This window comes from Maylandia zebra, linkage group LG11 (assembly GCF_041146795.1).
Source record: "Maylandia zebra isolate NMK-2024a linkage group LG11, Mzebra_GT3a, whole genome shotgun sequence".
In the NCBI taxonomy this organism is placed as follows: domain Eukaryota; kingdom Metazoa; phylum Chordata; class Actinopteri; order Cichliformes; family Cichlidae; genus Maylandia; species Maylandia zebra.
In genome coordinates, this window is record NC_135177.1 from 29593078 (window position 1) to 29617505 (window position 24428).

General features: G+C 39.1%; 1 protein-coding gene across 1 annotated transcript in view; it reads left to right on the top strand.

Moving 5' to 3' along the window:
* si:dkey-22o22.2 (neural-cadherin) overlaps window positions 1-24428 on the top strand; it is a 138630-nt gene that overhangs the window by 73078 nt on the left and 41124 nt on the right. The window contains exons 8-16 of the mRNA XM_004551080.3: window positions 4085-4257; window positions 4341-4509; window positions 5077-5247; window positions 6818-6990; window positions 9475-9642; window positions 17166-17415; window positions 18508-18635; window positions 18719-18905; window positions 19059-19202. Coding sequence (XP_004551137.3) covers window positions 4085-4257; window positions 4341-4509; window positions 5077-5247; window positions 6818-6990; window positions 9475-9642; window positions 17166-17415; window positions 18508-18635; window positions 18719-18905; window positions 19059-19202 — 1563 coding nt within the window. The remainder of the gene's footprint in view (window positions 1-4084; window positions 4258-4340; window positions 4510-5076; window positions 5248-6817; window positions 6991-9474; window positions 9643-17165; window positions 17416-18507; window positions 18636-18718; window positions 18906-19058; window positions 19203-24428) is intronic.

A 24428-nucleotide genomic window follows, 5' to 3' on the forward strand; every position in this document is an offset into this window, starting at 1 on the left:
CTTACGATTGGTCACTTTCAGTGCATCACAGCTGCACACAGACAAACAGCTTTTTGATTGACAGTTTCTGTTCCACTGCTACACTGTGTGAACATCAAGAGAAAGGGCAGTTAATATAGTAAGGTTCATCCAGATGAATTAATGCATCTAAAAGGAACAGACCTACATGCATTTGCTATGATTATTATAGTAAGACAGTAAAAAAAAAATATAATTATTATTAGAATAAGTAAATATTCCCTTCCTTTGACCAGTACTTGTTGTGATATATTCCCATGGACTGACAGCAGCGATGTCTGCTTTGAATAGCACAAAAACTCATTAACTGATTATGAGCATTTTATTTGTTTGCCAGCAAAGTAGCTTTAACAGACACAAACAACACAAACAATAACTTTTATACACACACAAAGCAGCAGCAGCATTCAGATCACTCTACCAAGCTGCACACACATATACACTCACAGAATAAAGTGATTGTTGCCATGGTGACGATTATTTGGGATAAAGCTTGGTAGCATTAACAAGGCCAGTGAACCCCCCCTAGAAAACACGCACACACAAGCACGCATAAATAGAAAGAACATGAACACACAAATGTAGAATCGGTGCAGGAATATATAAACTATTAGAATATAAACTATTTGACATAATTGACTCATTTACATATTTGTCTCTGTGTCTTTGTGAGGGTCAGTTTGAGCTAAGAATTTTTTTTTTATTGGTTCTCAGCTTGGGGCAGAATTAAAGAGAAATTCACTGTTTCATACTGCATTTAGGTAAAAGGTGAACACCTTTCACACACACTTACTGATTGGGACCACTTGACAACAAGAAGATAAGCTTGTAGGCATTTTATTACCATTTCGAATCCTTTTTTTCTTTTGTGATTTTTTTAAAATCACATTGCATTTCTGAATGTTTCCTTTTCCCTTTCGCTGTTTATTTTCCTTGTGCTTTAAATTGAGTGTAGATAATTGCTTCTTGACCTCTCCTGCCTTATCTGATTCATTCATATTTAAAGGATGTTACTGTGTTGTATGTGTGTGCAAATAAAAAAAAAACTGTATTCACTGAGGGTGAGGCGCCAGGGGTTGCATCATGTCCATGAGTTTTCTCACAAAAGTACAAGTATAAATGTGTATGTCAGAGAAAGACACTTTAAAGATAAAGTTCATATGCAGCAGTGAGATGTTCAGTCATATTTTTGCATGTTTATCTGTGTGTGTGTGTTCATGTGTATGTGTCTTTTTCTCTCTAAGCCGCTGTGCCACCTTATCACCCAGCATGCACTGCTGCACTGCTCTGTGCCCCACGCACATATGCGTCCATGCACAAAGAGATATAAACATGAACATTTGCACATAAATGATATTTTAAGACTGTCTCTCTCTCTTACACACACACGCACGCGCGAACTTCAGCAGCAGATGGCCTTTGGCTTGCTTGGCTGTTCTGCTTTGTCACTTCAAAGAGTTCTGAAGTATTTTCATGTAGATGTGTTCGCTCTCTCTCTCTCCCAGCCTCTGTGTCTCTATTCATGTTTCTACCAAAGCAGCTTATTTGTTTGTTTGTTTGCACTGCTGCTCTGTTATGTTAATGTGCAAGTGATTGTTAGCGCAGAAAAATATGACATTTGTTTTAGGCCAGAGTTAAACTAATGCGAGCTTTTTTACTGGCTGCAGTTTGTGCCAACAATCTGTGCTGTTGGTGACCCACAGAGCAGAAAACATCACAGCAATGCGTTTCATCTATGTTGTTTTTAAGCTCAACGTGTCAGTTGTCCTTTACACCAACTTAAGCTTTTACCATTGTGGACACAGAGGCTGGGAGCCTCCATCCACAGACATTCGGCATTTGTATGTGTATAACTCAAACGATGGGAAAATAACCAGAAAATAGCCTGTAACAAATTTAAAAGAACATAACATCATTACATAAAACTCTGAATCCAAAAAAGCTGTGACACTGTGTAAAAGATAAATAAAAACAAGATATATTTGCATTGATATGCAAATATAAACCTATATTTTATAGACAGTACAACATAGAAAACATAGTAAATTTTTAAAATGACAAAATGTACAATTTCTAGTGCAACCCCTAAGGTATTTATCTTTCTCCTGGTGAATGTGTAAATCACACAGCGACAGGTCTCACAAAATTTAAGACAGGGCCGTCCCATAAACATCTGGGAACTATATAAACCAGTTGGTGGACCTTTGTGAGAGGAATGTTGGTCCATTCCTGTCTGATGTAGGATAAAGCTGTTCAACAGTCCTGACTCATCTTTGTCCTCGGTTGACTTTTTTGCTGTGTTTTCAATTTGTCTAAGGTCTGGACTGCAGACCAGCTAGTTCGGTATCCAGACTCTTCAGATGCAGTAAATGGTTTAGAGTTGTTATTGTTAAGCATATGCAGGGTCTTCCCTGGAAAAGATTTTGTCTGGATGTATGTGTTGCTCTAAAACCTTTGTATACCTTTAATCATTGATGGAGCCTTTCCAGTTGTACAAGCTGCCATTTCCACAGGCACTGATTGACTCCCCATACCAACACCATCAGAGATGCAGGCTTTTCAACTGAGTTTTCATAACAACCCAGATGGTCCCTCTTCTCTTTAGCCTAGAAGATTTGACATCCATGTTTTTCAAGAAGAATTTCAAATTCTGATTTTTTTGACCACAGGACAGTTTGTCTCAGTCCATTTTAAACGAGCTTTGATATACATTTGTGGAGAAACGATGTTCATAGGCAATGATATCTAGACATTTCCTGAGTCTCTGCAATGGTTTCTTGGACAGAATTGTTCGTGTTTTTAATGGAGTTCTGCCTGAGGTCCCAAAGACCAAAATATTGATTTTCATCTTTGTCCCCACAGAGATTTCTCATGTAGATGATGAGATATTTAAAGTCTTCAGAATTTTACATCGAGGAACTTTGCTAAGATGCTCTTTTTTTGTACCCAATCATATTCCTGACCTGATGCCACTCTACTTAGTTCCAAAATGTTCCTCCAGTTCAAATAACTGATATGTTCTACTCTGAGTGAAATATGGTTGAGTAAGATTTGCACATCATTTTGTTTTTATTTACATTTTACACAGCATCCCAATTTTTTTGGAATTGGTATTATAACTGAGCCACTCAATTTTATAAATAATGCTTCATCTAACACTTGGTGTGCACCAGCCTTTGTATCAGAGTCATTTGCCATCTCATAATGAGAGATATTAGTAGCCTGGTAAAGTGTAAATAGCATTGAAAAAAGAAGCTGAACACCCAACTGAAAACACTTCCATACAGAATTCAGTGTATTTAAAGCAAAGTCAGTGAGCGTTTATAATTTGCAATTACATGTCTTGTTAAGGTGACTTAAAAATGTCAAATAGTTGAGGTGAAATTGAGGCCCTTTTTAAAGACACAAACATCCTGCAGTTTCACTTTTATGATGTCTTTGAGGGAAAGCATGAACAGCAGCACTTACACTCTGTGTTCTCCTCCAGAGGAACGTGTAAAGTGAACAGTGTCCCCTGGCATTAGAAACCACTTTTGGATGAAACATGAAAGAAGCTGAAATTTGTATTTCTCCCTGTAGAAAATGTTGATTTTTATTCTTTTTTTTTTTTTTAAATCTGCTAAATAAAAGGAAACCACGAGCCCTGCCAACCAACACCAGGCCTCTGTCATATTTAAAGATGTGTTGATTACTTTTGGACTTTATCTGAAGACAAAAATGGTGTAAAAGAAGTAAAAGAAACAAAAGTAAAGGCACAAAATAACAAAAAGGCTACTGACCATTAAGTGTTGTAGCTGCTAAAGGATAAAGCTATTTTATATAGAGTTTAGTGTGGCCCAATCTAAAGGCTTGAAAATGTCACAAGATATAACTTGAACTTTCATTATGTCCCTTTTTTTCTGAAGGTATAAATTTAGCCCCAAGCAATTTGATCTGAGTCTTTTTGTGAATTATATTACAACTCTTAGAAATGTCAGAAAGTCCACCTGCACATATTCAATTTGAATCTGACAAAAAAACCTTTTCTACCCTATTTGATTTGCCCCACCTGTATTTGTGTGTTTAGGTATTATTAAGCTGCGGCGGAGTCCTCCTCCACGCCTGAGGGGGCCACAGTACGTCCTCAACATCACTGCCACGGATGACAACGCATCTGGTGGGCCATACCCACTCAGCAGCTCAGCGCAGGTCATTGTGGGAATAAATGACATCAACAACAACAAACCACTGTTCAAGGAGGTGAGTCGAGTTATTATTTATTTTTACGTTATTGCAAATTAAATGACAAATTCTGACCCCTGACTTTGCTGTTTGGTTGTCAGTGTCAGAACTATAGCCTGAACGCAGCAGTCCTGGAGAATCAGCCTCCAGGAACGTTCGTCCTGCGCGTCCAGGCTCATGATGCTGACATGGGCGTCAATGGAGAGGTCAAATATGGCATAATGAACAGAGACGGAGTGGCATCTGGTTTTGATATTGATCCTGATACTGGTAAGCTCAGAAACACTCATTATAATTTTTACAAACAGTTCTTCCACAGCTTCTTTATTCAGCTACTCCTTTTAGGTATTTCCACAGTAGATCATCTGCCTCACCATATTCCTCACACCTTCTTCTGTCACTCCAACCATCTGCATTTCCTCCTTCACTACATCCATGAACCTTCACAATGGTCTTCCTCTTTTCTTCCCGCCTGGCAGCTCCATGTTTAACATTCTTTTGTCACAATCCCTCCTTTCTATATATTATCAAAATCTCAGCCTTCCCTCTTTCTTACTTTTTTTCCAAATCGCTCAACCACAGCTTTTCCTCTGGTATGCTCATTTCTAAAGCTGTCCTTTCTGGTCGTATCCAACAAAAATCTTGGAATCTTAATTCACAAACACCTCTTTGAGTTAGTTTCTTATGTGATTAAGGTTTTACTGTCTTATCAAATATGTGTGTTTCAAAAGTTTCTACACACACAGTACCTGTTGGATATCAGAAAAGCTTTACAATTCAGTCCAAACAATGACAAACTGAAATTCTAAGTGTGCTAATGTCCTCACTGTGTGTCAGGTGTGATAACCACAGCAGTGAGTTTTGACCGGGAGCGTCAGAGGGAGTATACTTTGTCTGTGACGGCCACCGATCAAGCAGAAGAGCCGCTCATTGGAATCTGTCAGATCACAGTGCAGATCTCAGATCAGAATGACAACGACCCCAAGTTTGAAAACAGCCGCTACCAGTGTGAGTACCATCACGACTCCTCCCAGTGACTTAGTCCGTCCGCTTCTTGTTCAACACAAAAACATCCTGTAGCTGTGTGTTTTGAGGGAGCAGAGGAAGTGTAGAAACCGTGTATTTGTCGTCACCATCATGCATCAATCTGCATCCTTGTAATCCTGGAAACCCCTTAGGACTGATGAAATGTTCGCTGGCAGGTCCCAGAGCTCCCTGTTTGTTTACTATCTGTGCAAATATGTGTTTTGATAAGCATAGTGTCAGAAGTTCTTCTCGTCCGATTAGAGAAACGCACAGAGTGTCTCATTAACTATTTAAGAGGCAGATTGAAATGTTTCTGGGACATGCATTTATTTAGCAGTTGTGAGTGTGTATGTGTTATGGGGGGGGGGGGGGGGTTCCTTTACAAATTATGGAAATGAGCTGGAAATCTTGAGCTTGTTTAGACTTTTCTTAGTTATCCATACATCATTACCAACATGTATTTCAGTGCAAAGATTTTCTGCTTAAGGAGACAACACAATCACCAGCTATCTTTTGGGTTGGTAATGCAAACCCAGACCATGTTTATGTTAAGTGTTGTCATATTTACAGTTGATATGAACAACTTTATGAAAAGAGGCACAAACTGAAACTTCAATAAATGAATGTAAAACATCACTTCTGCTTGTAAATTCTGGTTGTAGAACTAAACAGGGCTCGGGTTCCCTGGTACCTGTTATAACTCTGGGCTGTTTTAAGTGTAACCAAGCAAGATAGGAGTAGCAACAAGAACCATATGAATATGACATAGATTTACATTTAATAAAGAAAAAAGCAATTCCACAACTATCAATCACATAAATCGATGTGAAGTACAACAAAGAGAAAAAAATCTAAAAAGAATATGAAATCATTTTGTGTATTGAGAATGATGCTAACAGCAAAATATCTTACTATTAATGTTAATTGGCATAATATAAACAAAAGAAATTCACCATGGTGATGTAAGATTCTTTGTTTGTCAAAGTGAACCCTGAAAGGAAAATCCTGTGTTTGCTCCACCTGCTGGTTTTGGTTGTTTTTCTGTGACACACATTAGACTCAGCAGGATCTGATGTGATTATTCAGTTGAAATGTATCCAGTGAGACCCGTGACTGTGAAAAGGACATTATTATTGACATAATGCTTGAAATGCAGTCTTACAGAGGCAAATGCACCTCGTCGCTGCTCGTTGTTTTTGTTGTCTGATCAGCGCTGACACACATCACAGTCAGCAGGATTGGAGGTTATGTTCATAAATTTAAAAATGCATCTGTTGACTTTGCACAGTGAGACCCAGAAATGACAAAATGAGGTGACAGACTGCTGATCCGGCACAATGTTGTGTTTCCATTATTATAATACCTGCTTACCAACACAGAACATAATGTTACACTGCTTTCAGTCAACTGTAATGATTTGGGTATTCGTGCTTTGGACATACACAGTGTTTCACCATAGCGGTTCCTGTAATAGTAGTAGGAGTTGCAGTAAATCAAACTGGTGCTAGTAGAACTTCGCTCCCCATATGACAGCTGATGTTTTCCCTGTCAGACTTTCTGAGAGAAGACACTCCAGTTGGAACTAGTTTCCTGCGAGCAGCAGCTCATGACGATGACCAGGGGAGCAACGCGGCAATCACCTATTCACTGTCCAGACAGAAGCCGGCTTACCTGCACATCAACCCGAGCACTGGGTGGATTTATGTCAACCACCCAATCTCTCAGGTCAGAAGCACATCAGCAGCCTCTTCATGCTGCAGCATGATGCAATGTCTGCAAGTGTCCACACTTACAAAATTACTTCTCATATCAAAAATGTCTCATTTCATTCTCACAAATTGCTAAAACTTCCTGGAAATGAACACCATCCTCAAAAAGAGCAATGTTTTGTGCTTTGACTCCCTGCAACAAATTACAGACAGTGAACTAGATGCAAGATCCAATCTCTACAATAAGGGTTAGAATTATAATAATAACACTATTAGCACTTTCAAAACACACAGTTACAAATTACTTCACAGTCTGAATAGAGGTTTATATATGGTTGAAATAATCTGCTGGAAAAAGTGGGAAAAGTCACTCATGCTCAGCTGCAGATGGGGGGACACCATGATTGTGCATCACTGTGTATCATCCTCTGCAGTGAGTATATGCGAACTAATCTCTGTATATTTTGAATGTAGATATAATCCAGGTGGAATAACACTGATGATAATCTTACCATTCTTTAATGAAAGTAGGCTAACATTAATGTTAGCATAATGAATGATCCTGAATATTTCAGCATGTGGCAGAGTACAGTCTGTAACTGTAACATGTTTTCTAATAAACAGGTTACGAGCTCTTTTGTTTATTTAGAAAAAGAAACATCCTACTTATTTGGGGGAAAAAGAGAGAGAATGCCACGTATGCAGTGAAAACACAGATGTCCCAGTTTTACACTGGGACTTGAATGCATCTTACAGCTGAAATTTGTCTCAAAGCCCCATGTGGAATGCGACTTGATTTGTGAGTATCTCTGTGAGATGTTACGTGTAGTTTTAGGATACGCACAGAAAGGTTTTTGAAACCTAAAATTATCGGAAGACGAACTTACTAGGTTGTGCGTAAATGAATAGTATTTATTCAGGTCGGGATGTATGCATTTGTAAAGTAGTTTTACGTGTGGTCAGAATGCTTCGTGTTTGTGTGCGGATCGAGGCATGAGCTCCTGAGTCCTTAAAAGTTGCACACCAATTCATTGTACACATTTGTAAATCATGTCCTACACATTTGCAACACGTTTGAGGCGCATTTCACTCCATAGGTGCATATATATGAATTCTAACATATGTGTCAGATAAGTATCAGAATCAGAATCAGAATACTTTATTGATCCCTGGGGGAAATTATTTTTTGTTACAGTGCTCCATTTTAAACCAACATTAAGACAAGACAGACAATACGCTAACTAAGAATAGTACAATATATACATATATATACATACATACATACATAAGTCACAAGTATGATGAAAACCATTTGAGAGCAAGGCACTGATGATGATGAGTTATCACTTTAGGTGACCGTTGTTTTGATTTGGCGCTATATAAATAAAATTGAATTGAACTGATACCACCACAGTTCTGTTATCTGTTAAAAAGAATGGTATGATTAGTGGTATCAGACGTTGGAGATAAGTCTAGCAGGATTCAAATGTAATATTAACCATTATCTAAGTGCATAAGTATCATTAGTAGTTTTCACTAATGCCGGATTTTGGAAATGGACCTATAATTCTCTGAAACAGTGGCTTATAGGGAGGGTATTCAAGCACAGCGGTTATGCACTTTGTTCACCCCAACAGCTTCCAAGCCACCCCAATCCAATTGTAAATGTCACCCTAAATCTATTTAAACCCTGTCCAGCTATGATGACCTTGTGCTATTTCCATGAAAGCACAGACGGTGGGCCATATCACAACACAAAAACATTGTTTTAATAATGAATAAATGTAATAAGCTGGATAATATGCACATAAAAGCATATCCTCAGCATGTAAACAAGGCAATGCAAAAAATTAAACACAACTGGGATATTATGAGGTCACAAGGTCAAAGTTATTTCCAACAGCAACAGCTGCTCTGATGTTTCCACTGCGTGAGGAATGAAAGTTGCATCAAACAGACTGTTGTTTTAAATCTTTAATGGTTGTCATCATTATGTGTGTCTGATTTCTCTTCAGTACAATCTTACAATGTCAAACTGAAAATCCATAATGAAGCGAATCCGTCTGTTAAGCTAACGTCGGCGATGAATGATGCCTACTGTTCTTCTTCTTTTGTCACTGTCATCTCCTTTCTGTTCTTCTTCTCTCTGCCTCTCATTTTCTTTTTAGCAGCACTTCAGTCAATAATTTAGCAAAGGAAAATGTATCCCTACCCACTTTCTTGATTCACTTTTTGCAAACAAACTAAAAGATCAATATTTTCTTTCTTTCTCTGCTCAACTATTTACAATTTTTACAAGTGTTTGGTCTTTCTGAACTATCAAAGAGCTACTTGATCATTAAAATTTGATTTTGAAGATAACAAGACCAAGTTTTAAAGGCAAATCAATTCTAAATAGCAAACACCCTTATTTGTTTGGTAAAACTTGTTAAAACGAAAATGTTCTGATCAGAATCACGAGTTCCTTGATCTTAATTACTCCCTGTTCATCTCTTTGCAGACATCCAGAATCAACCAGCAGATTGTGGCCTCAGATGGAGGGAACCGCAGCAGCTCAGTGGAGCTGACTGTTATCATCACAAACGTCCACAATCAGCCACCACAGTGGGAGCAGTCCGAATACTGGGTCACTGTGCCGGAAAACACCGTCCGAGATGCCAAGATAGTGGTGAGTTTATGATGAGAACATTGAGCCCTGAAATGGTAAAATGATAACTAAAAAACATTCAACTTTCACTTTTCAAGAAACCATTTTTTGAGATGGATTGAGCTTCGTGACATGGTGTGCTTCCTTGTTAAAGGGATGCCCATTGTCAGCAAAAATACTTGGGTATGCTTTGGTGTTTAAGTGATGCAATGTGTGCAAAGAAAATTCTCCCCACAACATTACAACACCACCAGCCTGAACCGCTGATACAAGGCAGGATGGACTCATGGACTCAGATGTCACAGCAGAAATCGAGACTCATCAGAAGAGAAGGGTTTTTTTTCCAATCTTATATTGTTCAATGTTGGTGAGTCAGTGCAAATTGTGTCCCTGGTTTGCTGTTTTTAGATGGCAGGAGTGGACCCCAGTGTGGTCTTCTGCTCCTATAGCCTATCCGTTGTATTACGTGTTACTATTGGAGTTATTGTTGACTTCTTACCAAAGCAGTCTGGCCAGTCTCCTCTGACTTATGTGTGTGGGAAGATCCCAGTGGATCAGCAGTTTCTGAAATAATCAGTAATTTCAGAAATAATCTCAGAAATAATCAGACCATCCAGTCTGGCATTCAAAGTCACTTAAATCACCTTTCTTCCTCACTCTGATGCTTGGTTTGAGCTTCTACGGGTCATCGTGAGCATATCTGCTGCCAGTTTGGCTGATTAGATATGTTCATTAATGAGCATTTGAACAGGTGTACATAACAAAGTGGCTTGTGAATGTATGACTGAAAAGGTGCCGGTCTGGGAACTGAAGCACGCGTTTCTTTTCATCAGTATCAGTAGCCCTAAGAGCTCGAAGGTGACATGGGCGTGAGAAGGGGATGACTCGTAAAAATGGAGGAATATTTAAACTCAGTCACCCTCCTGCAGCAGTAAAAGAGTTCTATTTCATTTACATCCTGCTTCACGTCTGTGCACAGCACCCCGAGGAGGCTAGAGATACTCTTTCTTCTTCTTCATCCCTCTCTCCTCACTTTCCAGCTCATCCATCCCTCTCTCTCTGTGTCAGCACGTTTAACCGAGCACTTCTAAATATTTTCTGCCGAGCAAACAACAAACCAGCCCCGAGTCTGTCTCACCTGACTCACTGCAATCTCACACACACACACACACACACACACACACACGCACAAATGCACACACACTTTGCTTGTATACCTCTGGTGATTTTTTTTCCTCTTTTGATCCCTCCATCCTAATTTGCTTCCTATTCCTAAGCTGATGGTTTAGAAGGTAGAGGAGTTTTTACCCTCCAGCTGCTCGATTTCATGGAGGTTAGTCAGTTTTCAAATAGTTGGAGGGTAAGTGTAATCCTGTGTGTGTTCGCGTGTTGTTGTGCTTCTTTTCGACACCGTGTTTTCGCTGAAAAGACGATGATGGTGATTGGGGTTCCCACCCACAGCTCCATCTGTCAGAGATGATTGAGCAGAGCAAGAAAATTACACCTGCTGTCGGAGCGTCACAATGGACTCCTATCACCTCAGAAAAACAGACGTTTAATTATTGTCTTTAACCTGACAGAGGCTGTATGATGCAGTGAGAAGAAGTGAAGAGGGGTGCTAAATTAGGGAAAGGAAAGCTTTATGGTACTGAAAGATGGATTAAAAAAAAGGCTGTGTGGATTTTAGTCTTTTTATGTTGACAGTAGGAGAAATATAAAATAACACGAGCTTTCTCCTTTAATCAGATGATACAGTTGCATCTGAAAGAATACACTTTACACGAATGTGTTCCTTGTTGAATGTGTCTTGTTTTGTTCAAATTAACTGTGGGAGTGAGATTTTTCTCCCTTCATCAATGTTTCATCTCCTTCATTTTTCATTCCTCTAGAAAAGGCTGAATCTTTCCACTACGCTCTCCCTGTCAAAAAGTATTACCTGAAAGCTGAGCCCAGATGCACAACTGTTGGACAAAATACTGGCAAAGGAAAAACAAAAAACTGTGATCAACTGAGAATCATCTGTCTGCATGTTGAAACCATGTATACATAATGTTTTATGAGCAATAAATTCAGTGGACAAATATGTTAAGTTACCCAAACCTGGCTACATATACAAAACAATGGAAGGCTGAAATGTCTCCTCCCTCTCTTCCTCCTCCCTCCTTTGTCTCCCCTGCGGTGTTAATTGCGCTGAGGAGGAACTGTTGTTTTAAATTTAGCAGCCTTAATAAGGTCTGTTAATCACATTGTTAACGAGGCAGAGGGAGGGAGCCGCTGCAGAGGTGGAAGATGCTCTGCGTGCGCGCGTGTATTAAATCTCCATATCAATAAGCTGAAGTCATCTCCTGCTTATGTGTGTGAGAGTCGCATGTTATAATAGGCCTCCTCATCAGCTGATTTCCTCTTGTTTTCTTCCTCATCCTGTTGATGTTTTTAGTGTTCGCTCTTATGCAAACACTTTCTCTCATGGCCACAAATGACTTTAAATATTCTCTTAGATTTACCTTAAAATCTATCTTCTAGCTATCCACTGATGCTTAAAAATCATTTGGAAAGTATAAAAAGAAGTTCATTTCAAGCATCTGATAAAAGAGAATATGTCTGATGTATTGCAGTATCACACAAAATGAAGGAATTTCTGACCTGTGTGCATTGCAGTTTTTTGAATAGCGTGCAATAGGGATGGACAGTTGTCTGCCTTTTCATATCACCATATTTTCATTATGAAAGACTGCAGATAAACAATCCAGTCGCCATCGGGCATATGGGCCAGAGAACCTTCTATGTAATCACTCATGTTAAATGTCAGCATGGGCAATTCTACAGTGTGGTATTTTGGTTCATTTTATTAGAAAAATATGCAAACGAGAACAACTACATTTTGAATTCAGCTCCAGAAAACACAGGGAATATGATAACAGAGAGCACAGTGGGGGGTGGGGGGTTGGGGGGGGGGGGGCGTTGGAAGACACCGTCCATCTCTTTCTTTCGGCTGATTTGTATCAGTTTAATAAGGCTACCCACGTGACGGGCTGATAAATGAGATAATAAGACATGAAACACACGAGGCAGAAACACTAATTATGTTATTTCCCAGATAAATAAGCAAAGGAGCCATTAAAAGTGTAATTACCACATGTAAGCATCAAAAAATGGAGCAGACCCCTACAAACACACACACCAACCCTGATGACCCCACCTTACCCTTTTCAGCTGACTGCTAACTGTTAGCATTTGAAGCTGACAGGGCAATCTGTATTCCAGCTGCTGAATCACTCTCAGCACCAGCCGCACCAGCTGAGAGCGATCTGCTGCGATATCTCCACGGGCATTAATCTGTGTGGGAGAGGAAGGCAGACACTGATCAGCTTAACTTCAGCACGCTGCACTGATGTCTAATGAGATGATTTCTCATTAGTCCTGATTCCATACACTCTGCTGCTTCGGCCTGCTGTGAGGCTGAGCCACGCTCCACTAACATACCCTCGCGCAACTCTTCACCTGAAACCGGATGCCTTCATCTCGGGCTGTTTGTGAGATTTTAGATTAACATCCTGTTTAAAATTTTTAAGAGACTACCAATGGAAAAACCAAACAAGAAAGTCAGAGTCTCATCTGTCCTTTATAACTGCTGCAGGAAAGCAAAATGGATTAAAAGTCAATTTTATACTCATCAGTTAAAAATCAATATAATAAGGAGAGATCGTTTGGAAGTAAAGATGAAATTAATTGGAGAAACAGCGTGTAACATAAAATTCTTTTCGGTTAATAGATTCTGATGAAAATCCACATCTTAGAGCAGATGATATGAAAAGTAGGAAATAGAGATGGGAACCCCCGGAGTTCAGACAGTTGTAGTGGAACACAGTTAGCAAATGACTTGAAGTGGCTTCGGTTGAGATGTTCTGCAATCTGGATAAGATGGAGATGAAGTGGAGGAAGACTGCATGATAGATGGTCTGAAAGGTAGTAGAGAAGTAGCACAGTGGCAATAATATTTGCAGAACAGGGATGCATGCAAATACAAGCAGGCAAGAATTAAATGTTAGAATTAAGTGTTTTTCTCTGTGTGTGAGAGTGTGTAGTCATCCCAGCATACTAAGTAGTTGGTAAATGCATTAGATTGAGACTGTTGGAGCTGCTGTGGTCACTGGGTCTGAGGGCTGAAAGGGTTTCAGTGTTTGAAGTGGCAGACAGCATTTCTCACTCAGGGGAAACATGTTACCTCTTGTGGAAGTGACGACAAGGGCGACGGTTGTTCAGAGGTGATTTTTGTCCTTACACTGGAGCTGAGATAGGTTCTCCCCTGATTTCAGTCTTTGCTCGAAGCCACCATGTCCTGAACTAAAGGGGTTAAATGATTCTGTACTGACTGTACTTTATATTTATAGTGGCCATTTTACAGAACCATTTATAGATGTGGCGGTCAGGCTGACAGATGCACCGTTACACTGAATTAACAAAAGATTTATTCGTAAGTGGTCGTCAGCAACCTTTTCTCTCCCACTCATCTGCCTGCAGGATCTTAGCAGGCATAGACAGCCCTTGCTTTCTCCTTGATTTTTCAGTCATGTCGTTGTAGGAAGATTTAAAAAAAATCATGCATGCTCCCTCCAGTAAAAGCATATTTCATCATCATTAATTATTAATACCAGAAAAACTGCTAATTAAACAGGTCATATTGCATTTTTTCTGTCCAACAGTTCAAAACTCCTGCTTTAATGATACAAGAATGCTTCCATATTAACTGCTGTTACTCGTACAATGACCCTCTTCGCAGCTTGCTACCGAGACCACCTGACATATTTTATTTGCAGCTGAGTGGACACAGGAATCTTAGCTGAAGTTACAATCTAAATAAATGAGCCCCTTTACACTTTAGTGAACAAAAACTGTGGTGGTAAAAATCAGAGTGAGTCAATTAACTGGAAATTCATGCGCGCGTGTGTGTGTGTCTAACAATCCAGGTCATAGCTTACTGTAAAATGAGGTGGCATCACTCAGCCATGGAAAATACAGACCCTCCTTGGCAAGGTGGGGAGTGTGCGGTCAGGAAGGACAATAGCACACACCGTATTTCCATCATTTCAAAGGACATTATACTGACTTTTTGTGCATTTCCTTCCAACTTAACCTAACTATGACCTTAACCTAAACCTGAACTCATTCTGAACATAAGCAAGAGGTTTATAGTAATAAGGTTTAATGATTTAATTTCTGTGCCCGAAAGGAGCAATATCTCCACAATGTGACTGTGTAAACAGATTTATGACTCCATTTCCCTGAGGACATAAATACACACACATACACACTTTCTCACTCTAAGGTCAGTTTAGTCTACTGCCAGGAGCATAACACAAGTCTTAAAAGCTCTGCTGCTGGTAGAAGAACAGCTCAGGACAACACACTCTGATCCAGACACATATTTTATTTTAAAAAAACACAAAAAGGACAAACATCAACAAAGCAGAAACCGAATCCTTTTTGGGTATTTTGGAAAGTTTTCACCATGAGAGCTTTATTTCCATAGAAGGACTGAGTTGCACCTCTGGCCGTTAAAACGTCGCATTCTTTGAAATGTAGTTGTGTATTTTAGGGTGTCATTTTTCTGGTGAGTGTTATAGTTTAAAGATCTGGAAGCCGTTGGAGCTGTTATAAAGATGTACGACCTCGTTGTCGACACGAGCAGCTGTGTGATAACATGATGTCATCATGAACCAGTACAGACTCTTCTTTGGCTTCTGCCTTTGACGGATTATAACGCAATGTGGGAGTAACTGCTTCAGAAATGGAGATAAGTCTGTCTCTATAAACTTGAAGCCCAAAAGGAGTAAACAGAGGTTTGAGAAGATGAGTTTCCAGTGTCTGTATATGGGATATCTTTTGTTCTGTCGGCACTGCATGTAATCTGTCTGAGTGATGATCTCTGTTCCTATTCTAGTCAGAAACGACCAACTCTGCTTGCTTTTGAAAAAGATGCACTTGTAAAAAGAACTCCAAATACCAGGCTACATATAACAACACTGAATTTCACAAAAACAGTGTTGCCAGTTAATATTAAAGGTTGTTTAAAAATACACACATTTTTAAAACTTTTAAAACTCTTCAAACTGGATTTTAAGACCCAAAGGCATGACATCAGATCTGAGCAAACCTACATTCGTCTTCTGCAATCTCTTATCTTGCAGCATTTCTTTTAGATATCTTTTATAGATCTTGCATTTATATATTTTCTCCCATATGCCGCCTTCTAGTACTTGTATCAGAAGCTGCATTCTTCGCAATTCTAACTTGAACACTGATTTGTGAACACAAACTGAGGTTTGTGTACTCAAATCATGACAGCTTGGTTCTAAACTTCTCCATAAAGCTCAGACGTAAAGGTCTAACAACTTCCACAGTATTTTGTCCTCTATATACTTCTGTATGTTCAGGCATATCATAAATACCCCAAGTCTCAGGGATGTCGCTCATCCAAGCTCGAAATGCAGACTTTGACACTCTTTAAAGAGGACCTTTGTCTCTCACTCTCCATTCTGCTGTAAGCACTTACACCTTGGCACTTAAGCCAAAGGACACCTTGTGCATATTTCTGAATGGCCAGTTCAATCTAAAAGAAAAGCATGAATTGACACCCTGGGGTGAGAGTAAGTTGGAACTTTCCACCCAAAGATGTTTTTTTTATATTAGTTACAATAGGCAAAGGAATTTTAAATGAGATTTTCCAGCTACCTGAGAAGCAAGTTATTTGTTTTGGTGGTGCTCATTTAAAATAAATAATAACATAAATATATTTACTAGCAATTAATAAATGATACACAATTCAACACGGAAGCTGGGATTAGCCACATAATTCCCTCTCTGATAATCAAAGCAAGCTGGATACTTTGCTTTAGCATTGATGAGAACTCTATAACTCATTAATGTATCTGGAATATTTGAGCAGCAGTCACTTTTGAAATCCATCACATGATCCTCAAAGGATGTCCCCAAGACTCCTGCAGTCTCCGACTTTGTACTTTAACACTGAAACACCCTTGACAGTGATCATTACTGAGGATCAACGCAGGTAAATAAAAATAAGATACCAAGATATTTAATGTGGAAAAGATGGAAAACATAGAAAAGCAAGTTACTAGTTTGACAAGTTTGATGCTATCAACTATTTTTCAAGGGTCTTTCTCATGTGAGAAATATGTTTGTACCATGAGAGAATTTCAAATCTGAATTTCAGTCTCTCCCTCACTACAAAGGTAAGTTCTGTATAATCCACCATGTCTGTGAAGTCTCAATGGCCAGCTCACGCTTGCTGTCCCTTGGTGTGCATGACATCAGTATATTTCACAGTGTCATTTCCTGTCAAGTTTTTCTTCTGCTTTTCAAATCACTCTGCCCCTTTTTCAGTGGAAAAGCGACACACACAAAGTGATGAGGAAAAGCCGTGACATTAGGAAGCTCAGGCGCACACAGTCATAATGTGCGAGCAGACGCTGGTTCTTTTGGATACAAAAACATATCTTTTGTTCTTTTCCCTCTGTCAACAGACCATCAAGGCAACATCTCCCCTCGGCGACCCCAGGGTGACCTACAACCTGGAGGAGGGTCAGGTACCGGAGACCAACATGCCAGTGCGGTTCTACATGAAACCAAACCGGGCCGACGGCTCGGCGTCCATCCTGGTAGCCGAGAACCTCGACTATGAGACGACGCGCTTCTTCACGCTCAGAGTGCGCGTGCAGAATGTCGCTGCTGTGCCGCTCGCCTCCTTTACCACGGTCTATGTTAATGTGACAGGTGAGTTTGTATGGTTAAGGGTCAAACATTTTCAACTCCTTTAGCCAGACTGCTAGTCAAAAACGTGGATTCAGTCCCATAGGTTTGTACAGGTAACCAATCAACTTACAGCTCTTTCATTTAAATAGTACAAGGCCCCTGTTGGCTATATGCACTCAGTGTGAGTGAGTCTCAAAGATGAGATATTGACATATTTGCATATTGATAGATATGTTCACAATTCTAAATATGCTATATTGATGAACAAAGCAAAGTATTTAGTGGTTTAAAAGTTGCCATTACAAGGACTTTAAAATGAGTAGCAGAGCTCTGACCATCAAATGTAAAGAAGCCGTTGGTGAGCAACAGAAACTCGGGTGTAATGAGAGACAAGCTGGAGGAAATGACGAGAAGAGAAAGATTAATGAAGTGCGGTTCATATCCAGGGTCGTTTCTGGCAGAAAAAGAAGAAAACAGAAGCGACCGGTGGTGTCAGCTCCATGCCGTCTCCCTTTAACAGTGACTCACTTCCCAAACAGCATCTGTAGGCGGGTGGAGAGAAGGAAAGAGGAGAAAACACTTCCTGACTTTGATTGGCTTTGAACAAACCCACATCGGACGCTGTAATTGGCTTAGCGGAGCTTGAAAGTGAGCTGACAAGCTGCTTTGTGGACTCTTCAGGGTGTTTGGAGGATAATTCCTCACTAATAACTCAGTTTTCATTAGTGAGGGTAGACATAGTCCAGCTTCACTTTCTGATGGACTTTTTTTTTTAATTTTGCCTTTTTGTCTCTTTCTGCTTTATTTCACTGTAATTCATCTTTACTTTTTAATCTCCTTTACTGCTGTTCTAAAAATCCAATCTTATTTCTGTCTCTTTGCCTTCTGTCTTGCTTGTTCTTTCTTTCTGTCTTTGTTTATTTCCTGCTCACTTTTCCATTCCTTCTAGCATTTTCTTTCTCTGTCTGTTTTTAATCCACTTTAATCAGCTTTCATGGACATGACAGGCTGTATGTGTTCTTTTGCCAGATCCTTCAACAACAAAAAAATATGAATGTGGGAAAATAAAGGATATTTTTTTCTACTGTTTCTTTTTGTTTTTTTCCCCCTCAGACGTGAACGACAACGTTCCTTTCTTTCTGTCGTCCACCTATGAGGCCACGGTTCCCGAAGGAGCGCAGATGGGCACGTCTGTGGCTCAGGTGTCAGCCACTGATCTGGACTCTGGTCTGCACGGGATGGTGAGAAACGTCTGTACTGATCGTTAATGATATTCTACTTCCTGTTCTTTTTCTGCTTCACTGCATCTCTCTGTGTTCTTCAGATCCACTATGTGATCCTGAAGGATGAAAGTGGGGACTCTCAGTTCTTCAGCATTGACTCCCACAGTGGGATCATTTTCACTCGAGCCTCTTTTGACCGTGAGCAGAAAGCTTCATATCTGATAGAGGTGCAGTCACAGGACGGCTCGGAGTCGGCCCGACAAGGCCAGCAGGGCCAGCCTAACACAGGTAACGCACAATCAGAGAGAAGGCCTGCAGTCCAATTAATATAAAAGAGATCATTTGCAGACCTTATAAAACGAAAGTCTAGAGAGTCTTGCATGTGTTTGGATACGTTGAAATTATATTCCTGAGCAAAGCCTCCGTCCAACTTTGACTCAGACACAGCCTATGTCAGGATCTTCGTCACCGATGTGAACGACAACGCCCCGGCATTTGCCCAACCGGTGTATGAGGTGAGCGTGGAGGAAGACAAGGAGGTCGGCTTCGTCCTCATCACCGTCACGGCCAACGACGAGGATGAAGGTGAGTTAGAATCTGGCAGTTTTTCTGTCTCTCTGGGATGCACCTGTTGTTGTTGCTGTCAGTGGTGGCAGTGAAGTCAGTTCTTTGTGATTTCATGTGAACTTCAGTCAAACTGATCAAAGTCTCTGACTGAGTGTGCAGTTAGTCATAAAAACAAGTGTTGAGCAAGAAATTAGGTGCGTGAACTGAATGATCTGTTGCCTGCCTCTCTGTCTCTCCCCTCTCCCATTGAGCGCTGTTTCCTTTCCATACTTTTTTATAATCTTTCTCCTCTTTTTGCCTCTTTGCTTCTGTTTGGATGATTTGCATCCCCTCTTCTCCCCTTTCTGCTTTTCTTGTCTCAATCCACTCTAATTTTCTGCTCTCTTCTTTTTTGAATTTGTCTCTTCTCTTGATTTTTCTTAAGATAAACTTTGCTCTGTATAAGGTGACATTTGTTTTCTTCCACTGCAATAGCTGGTGGTCATGTCTCATTGTAAAATCTTACATTAGAAAGTCTGGATCAGTTTAACAAAAGCACACCTACGTTTTACAGCTTAAAAACCACTTAATTTTTATTGCTGTTTATTGAGACTGTGGGCAATAAATTTGAAGAGGTTTTGTTTGTTTGTTTTTATGTGTGTCTAAATTCAAAATCAGGCTGCCCAGGTTTAAACTAATATGTTACTTGCTTTAGTGAAATTATCCAGTTTGTTGTTGTGAGACCTCACATGAAAGCTTGATCAGTGTTAAAGTGTTACCACACAGGATTTATATGGTGGATGATATTATCCATTATCTATTCAGACCTGCAAATCACTCAGTCCGCTCTTGTTGTTGATGTAATACAAAGTGGGACACGCTTAACCAGTGTGGTTCACATACACAAAGTGAATGAAAATGAATGCTCTGTTGAACTGAGAGTAAACAGTTGTGCAGACAATCGGGCTTTAGATGTGAGGCAGAATACGGATACTCAGCATTACAGTAAATGATCTTTGATGGCACTCTTAATGTTTGCAGTTTCTGTTGTTTCTGGTCATTAGTTGAAGTTCACAGAGTGTATATTAAAGATGGATGTAGCAAAATTACACCAACAAAAGTTCCTTAAACCTGTATTATTTTTGATCGCCATTAATGGCTGACTCCTCTGTTTGCAGGCTTGATTGTACTGAAAGACCCAGAAAAATGTTGAAAGTACAATTTGTAGTAAACTTCCATGTAAATGCTTCTTTGCTCGCCCAGTGGCTGCCCACTGCTTCACTGAGTGAATGGGTTAAATGCAGAGAGGGATTTTCCCCACGGGGACCAATAAAGTACACTTTCTTTCTTTCTTTCTTTTCTTCTTTAAAAAATATCTAAATAAAATCACGAGAACCAGTGTGGCACCCATCTGTTTATAACTGTTAACTAATCATTTATAGTTACTTGTGTAACTTTGTTTACTTTGTTTAATGCACCAAATAGAGGTAGCAGTCTTAGTTTTATTCTGTTTTCCATTGTGTACTAATTATAAAACCGTTTAAATGTATTCAGACTTCACAATAAAACTGAATACAAAGCCCAAGTCTATACCACATGAAAACATGTACTTTTAAGCTCTACACTTCCCATAGGTCTCCAGATGACTAACGTGAACAGAAATGTTTTTTATTGAGCTGAATTCAAATTCAACTTTATTCAAAGAGCTCTTTCAAGGCCCTTGTACTGTAACGTAAAAAACATATTGCATTAAAGGATGAACCCCCAACAATGAGATGATATCCTATGAGTGAGCATTTAGTGACAGTGTGAAGGAAGAACTCAGTTCATATATTCTGGATTTAACAGGGAAGTAGATAAAAAGAAAAGCTAGTTAAAACAGACTAATATGGGATAAATATCTCTCTTTCTATTTCCTGTTAGTACTCTCACTGCAGTGTTTTGGATCAGCTGAGGGTTTTTCGTGAAACTTTTAGATGATCCGGATAATGAGGAATTACAGTTGAGTATTTCAGCCTCAACATAATAAATCCATGAACTAGTTTGTCAGCATTACTTTCAGACAGGATTCTTTGTTTAGTTTTGACAATGCTACGAAGATGAAAGAAGGCACTCCTGTATATTTGTTTTATGTGCACATTGAAGAACATATCCTCCTCATACAGCATGTTCTCAGCTCCTCCTGTAAATTACATCGTAAATTACATATCGTCCCTATAGTTTTACTGATTTGTGTCATCTGGCTTCACAAATAAATACAACTGGTTGTTATCTGCATGGCATTGGAAATGTATGCATTGTTTTCTAAAGATATTACCTGAGAGACCCATGTGTAAATTAAAAGGTATTGGTCCGAACTCAGGACCCTGTGGAACTCCATGACTAACTTTTATGCATGACAAAGAATCCTCATTTATAAAAACTAATTGACTTGATTATGTTTCAAATCAGTGCATTTTCTTTAATCTAAGTGGCATGCATGGTAGGTTTTGGTTAACAGTAATTAGTCTCACACTGATAAGAAATTAGCTTCGTTAAACTGATAATGTTAGATAAGTAAACATTGCTTCTCAAGCTGCGCCTCCCACATTTTGGAAGCACCAGAATGTTAAATTACCTTAACCTACGTGACAGTATTTTAAATTATAGCATTTTTGGTTTAACCTACTTACCTAACATCAGAGTGCCTCCATTCATATTTGATATACAGGTTATGTGGAAAGTATTCTTGCTTTTTTTGTTGTTGTTTGCTTTGTTTTCTTTTTTTGGAGGGTAATTGGGTAGTTGCGTCTGTGCTAACAGAAGTACATTTAAGTAGTTTTAAAAACTGATTTTAAAATTTTCATGCTCTTCAGTTTTCTTAATTTATTAGTCCCCGTTCTCCTCACTGTTGTCACTCGTCTCCACTCTCCTTATTTTCTCTCCTCTGTTTTATCTCCTTCTCTCTTCTTCTCTTGCTGTCACAGCTCGTTAGCGAGTGCCGCTGCTCCCTTGAGGTCGGCGGTTTTGATGTTTGTCTCTTTGTTTGTGTTTGTCCCTCATTCCTCTTCCTCCTCCGCTCTAAACCAATAAGCACCAGGAGGCAAAAAAAAGGAAAAATATCAGAAAACAACAAAAAACAAGCCTCTCTCTCTTCTACTCTCTCTCTTAATGACAGCTGTTGGCGTCAGATCAACGCCTTTGAGGTTTTCTATACTCAGAGCATGAGTGAAGGAAAGAAGAGTGATGTCTTATTATTTATTTTTCTTTTTGTAATCTTTAACCTTTTTTTTTTCTTGTTGACTGCAATATACTTTTATACGGTGTGACACAGTCTACCTCCTATTCATCTTCTATATTCACCCTGATTCCCTGAGGAGTTCCCCAAACTTCCAGTCACTCGTCTTCCACTGTCTCCTTTCTTAATACTTTTTCCCACAGTTTGAGCAGACTTCCGAATTGAGCCATTTACTGAATTTCTTAAAAATAGAAATAAGGAACACCTCGGCACGCAACCAAACTTGCTATAGGCTTCGCTAACAAGCTATAGCGCTTAAAAGAATATCTGGATGAATTTCAGTCCAAGTCGTTCCTGCACTTTTGCATGTTGGCTGGTAGCAGCAGAGTACATGTGTAATTGAGAGTTTATAAATACCATGTTGCATGACTCATAAAGCCAGAATGACAGCAGAAATACCATCAGTCATGTCATATTTGCAGAATGCACATCCCTTTTTAAAGTTGTGATTCTCTTTTTTTTTTAGTTTGTCTGTTATTTCTATGACCACTAATTGCTATCCCCAGAAAATATTGAGATCTTTAGCAAAAACACTCAGTGGTCTGACAGGTAGGCAGGATAGTCAGACTTATCTAGAAGAGAATACAAAGTAATAATCTATCAGCTCTTTTCTAACTACAGTTGTAATTGAAGTTATTGAAAACAGAAATCATACATTCAAATAAGCCATTAAAGCAATCTGTTAGCAAAGGTACTTACATTTAACTTAGAACTGTCATTTTTTTGTTGATCATATAGTCTTCTGAGTCAAAATTAAATTTCCCCTTTCATGTGGAACATTTGACTGACACATGCCAACTGTTCATAATGTAAATGAAGTCATATAAGGATGTTATTATCTATAAAGTTACGAGGTTACATCCCGCAAAACATGAGGAGGAATAAAAGTAACATTTTAAATGCAAACAGAAATCCCCACAAGCTGAAAAAGTTACACTGTGATGGGACGTTAGAGACTATTCTATAACTATTTCTTACTGCAAAGTTAAAAAAATATTTATACTAAAATATTTGGTATGAAAAAAGGAAGGTTAGCCCTGTAGTACACTGGTAACCTGTCCAGGAAGTACCCCACCCCTCACTCTAGGCCCACTTGACCCTAATTTTGATTAATATAAGAAAACAAATAAATTGAAAACAGAAGTTTCACTTTATTTTCTGGCCCTTGACTTGTTGATTAATTTATGGTTCATTTTCATTTGAGCACCTTCATAAACCCTATAAATTCTTTTTCTCTGGGAGCGCTCCATATTTTGAGGCTTGTGTCTGAAAATCTGCTTTGCTTTCTAATTTTTATTGAAAGTAGTTCAGTCAGTCAGTTAAAATAGCTGTTTTATTTATTTTTCTCTTTTTTTATTGTTTTGTCTTTTTTATGTGGCCTTATTCCTGGAAATGTCTAGATTTAGTATTTTACCCCCCTCAGACTGATCCCGTGAGGTTCTGAAAGACGCTGAACACTGGATTAAGAGATGCTAAGATTGCAAAAAGCTGTACAAATCTTTAACCTTTTTTTCTTGCTGACGCTTTATCCCCACTTTTTTTGTCTCGCCAGAGACTCCCCGTAGTAATCAACAAACACTCCTCGGCCCTATACCACTTGGGGGTCCAAAGGCTCAGATAAAGAAAACCAGCCGTGTTGGCTTAAACATCCCTTAAACCTTCCTAACAGGCACGTTGGTAAGGGTGAGATTAACTAAACCCCCAGATCTGATCCATGCTGAATCAGCTCTGTGAGCGTAAAAGAGGGAGATCAGGGTGAAATGTTTGTAAATATTTATCATATGTCCATAATAACTGCATCTTTCTACCTCTAATAACTCGGTTGTTAAGTTCTAGTCATATTTGGTGGTTAGATATAACTAAACCTTAATTAGATTGTTTTCAGTGTTTGCTCTGTTGTTGCTCTTTTGTGATTTGCTTTTTATAGATTATAGCTCAGTATCTTAAAAAGTAACAATTGCAGTTCAGTGGCTGCACTGAATTGCGAT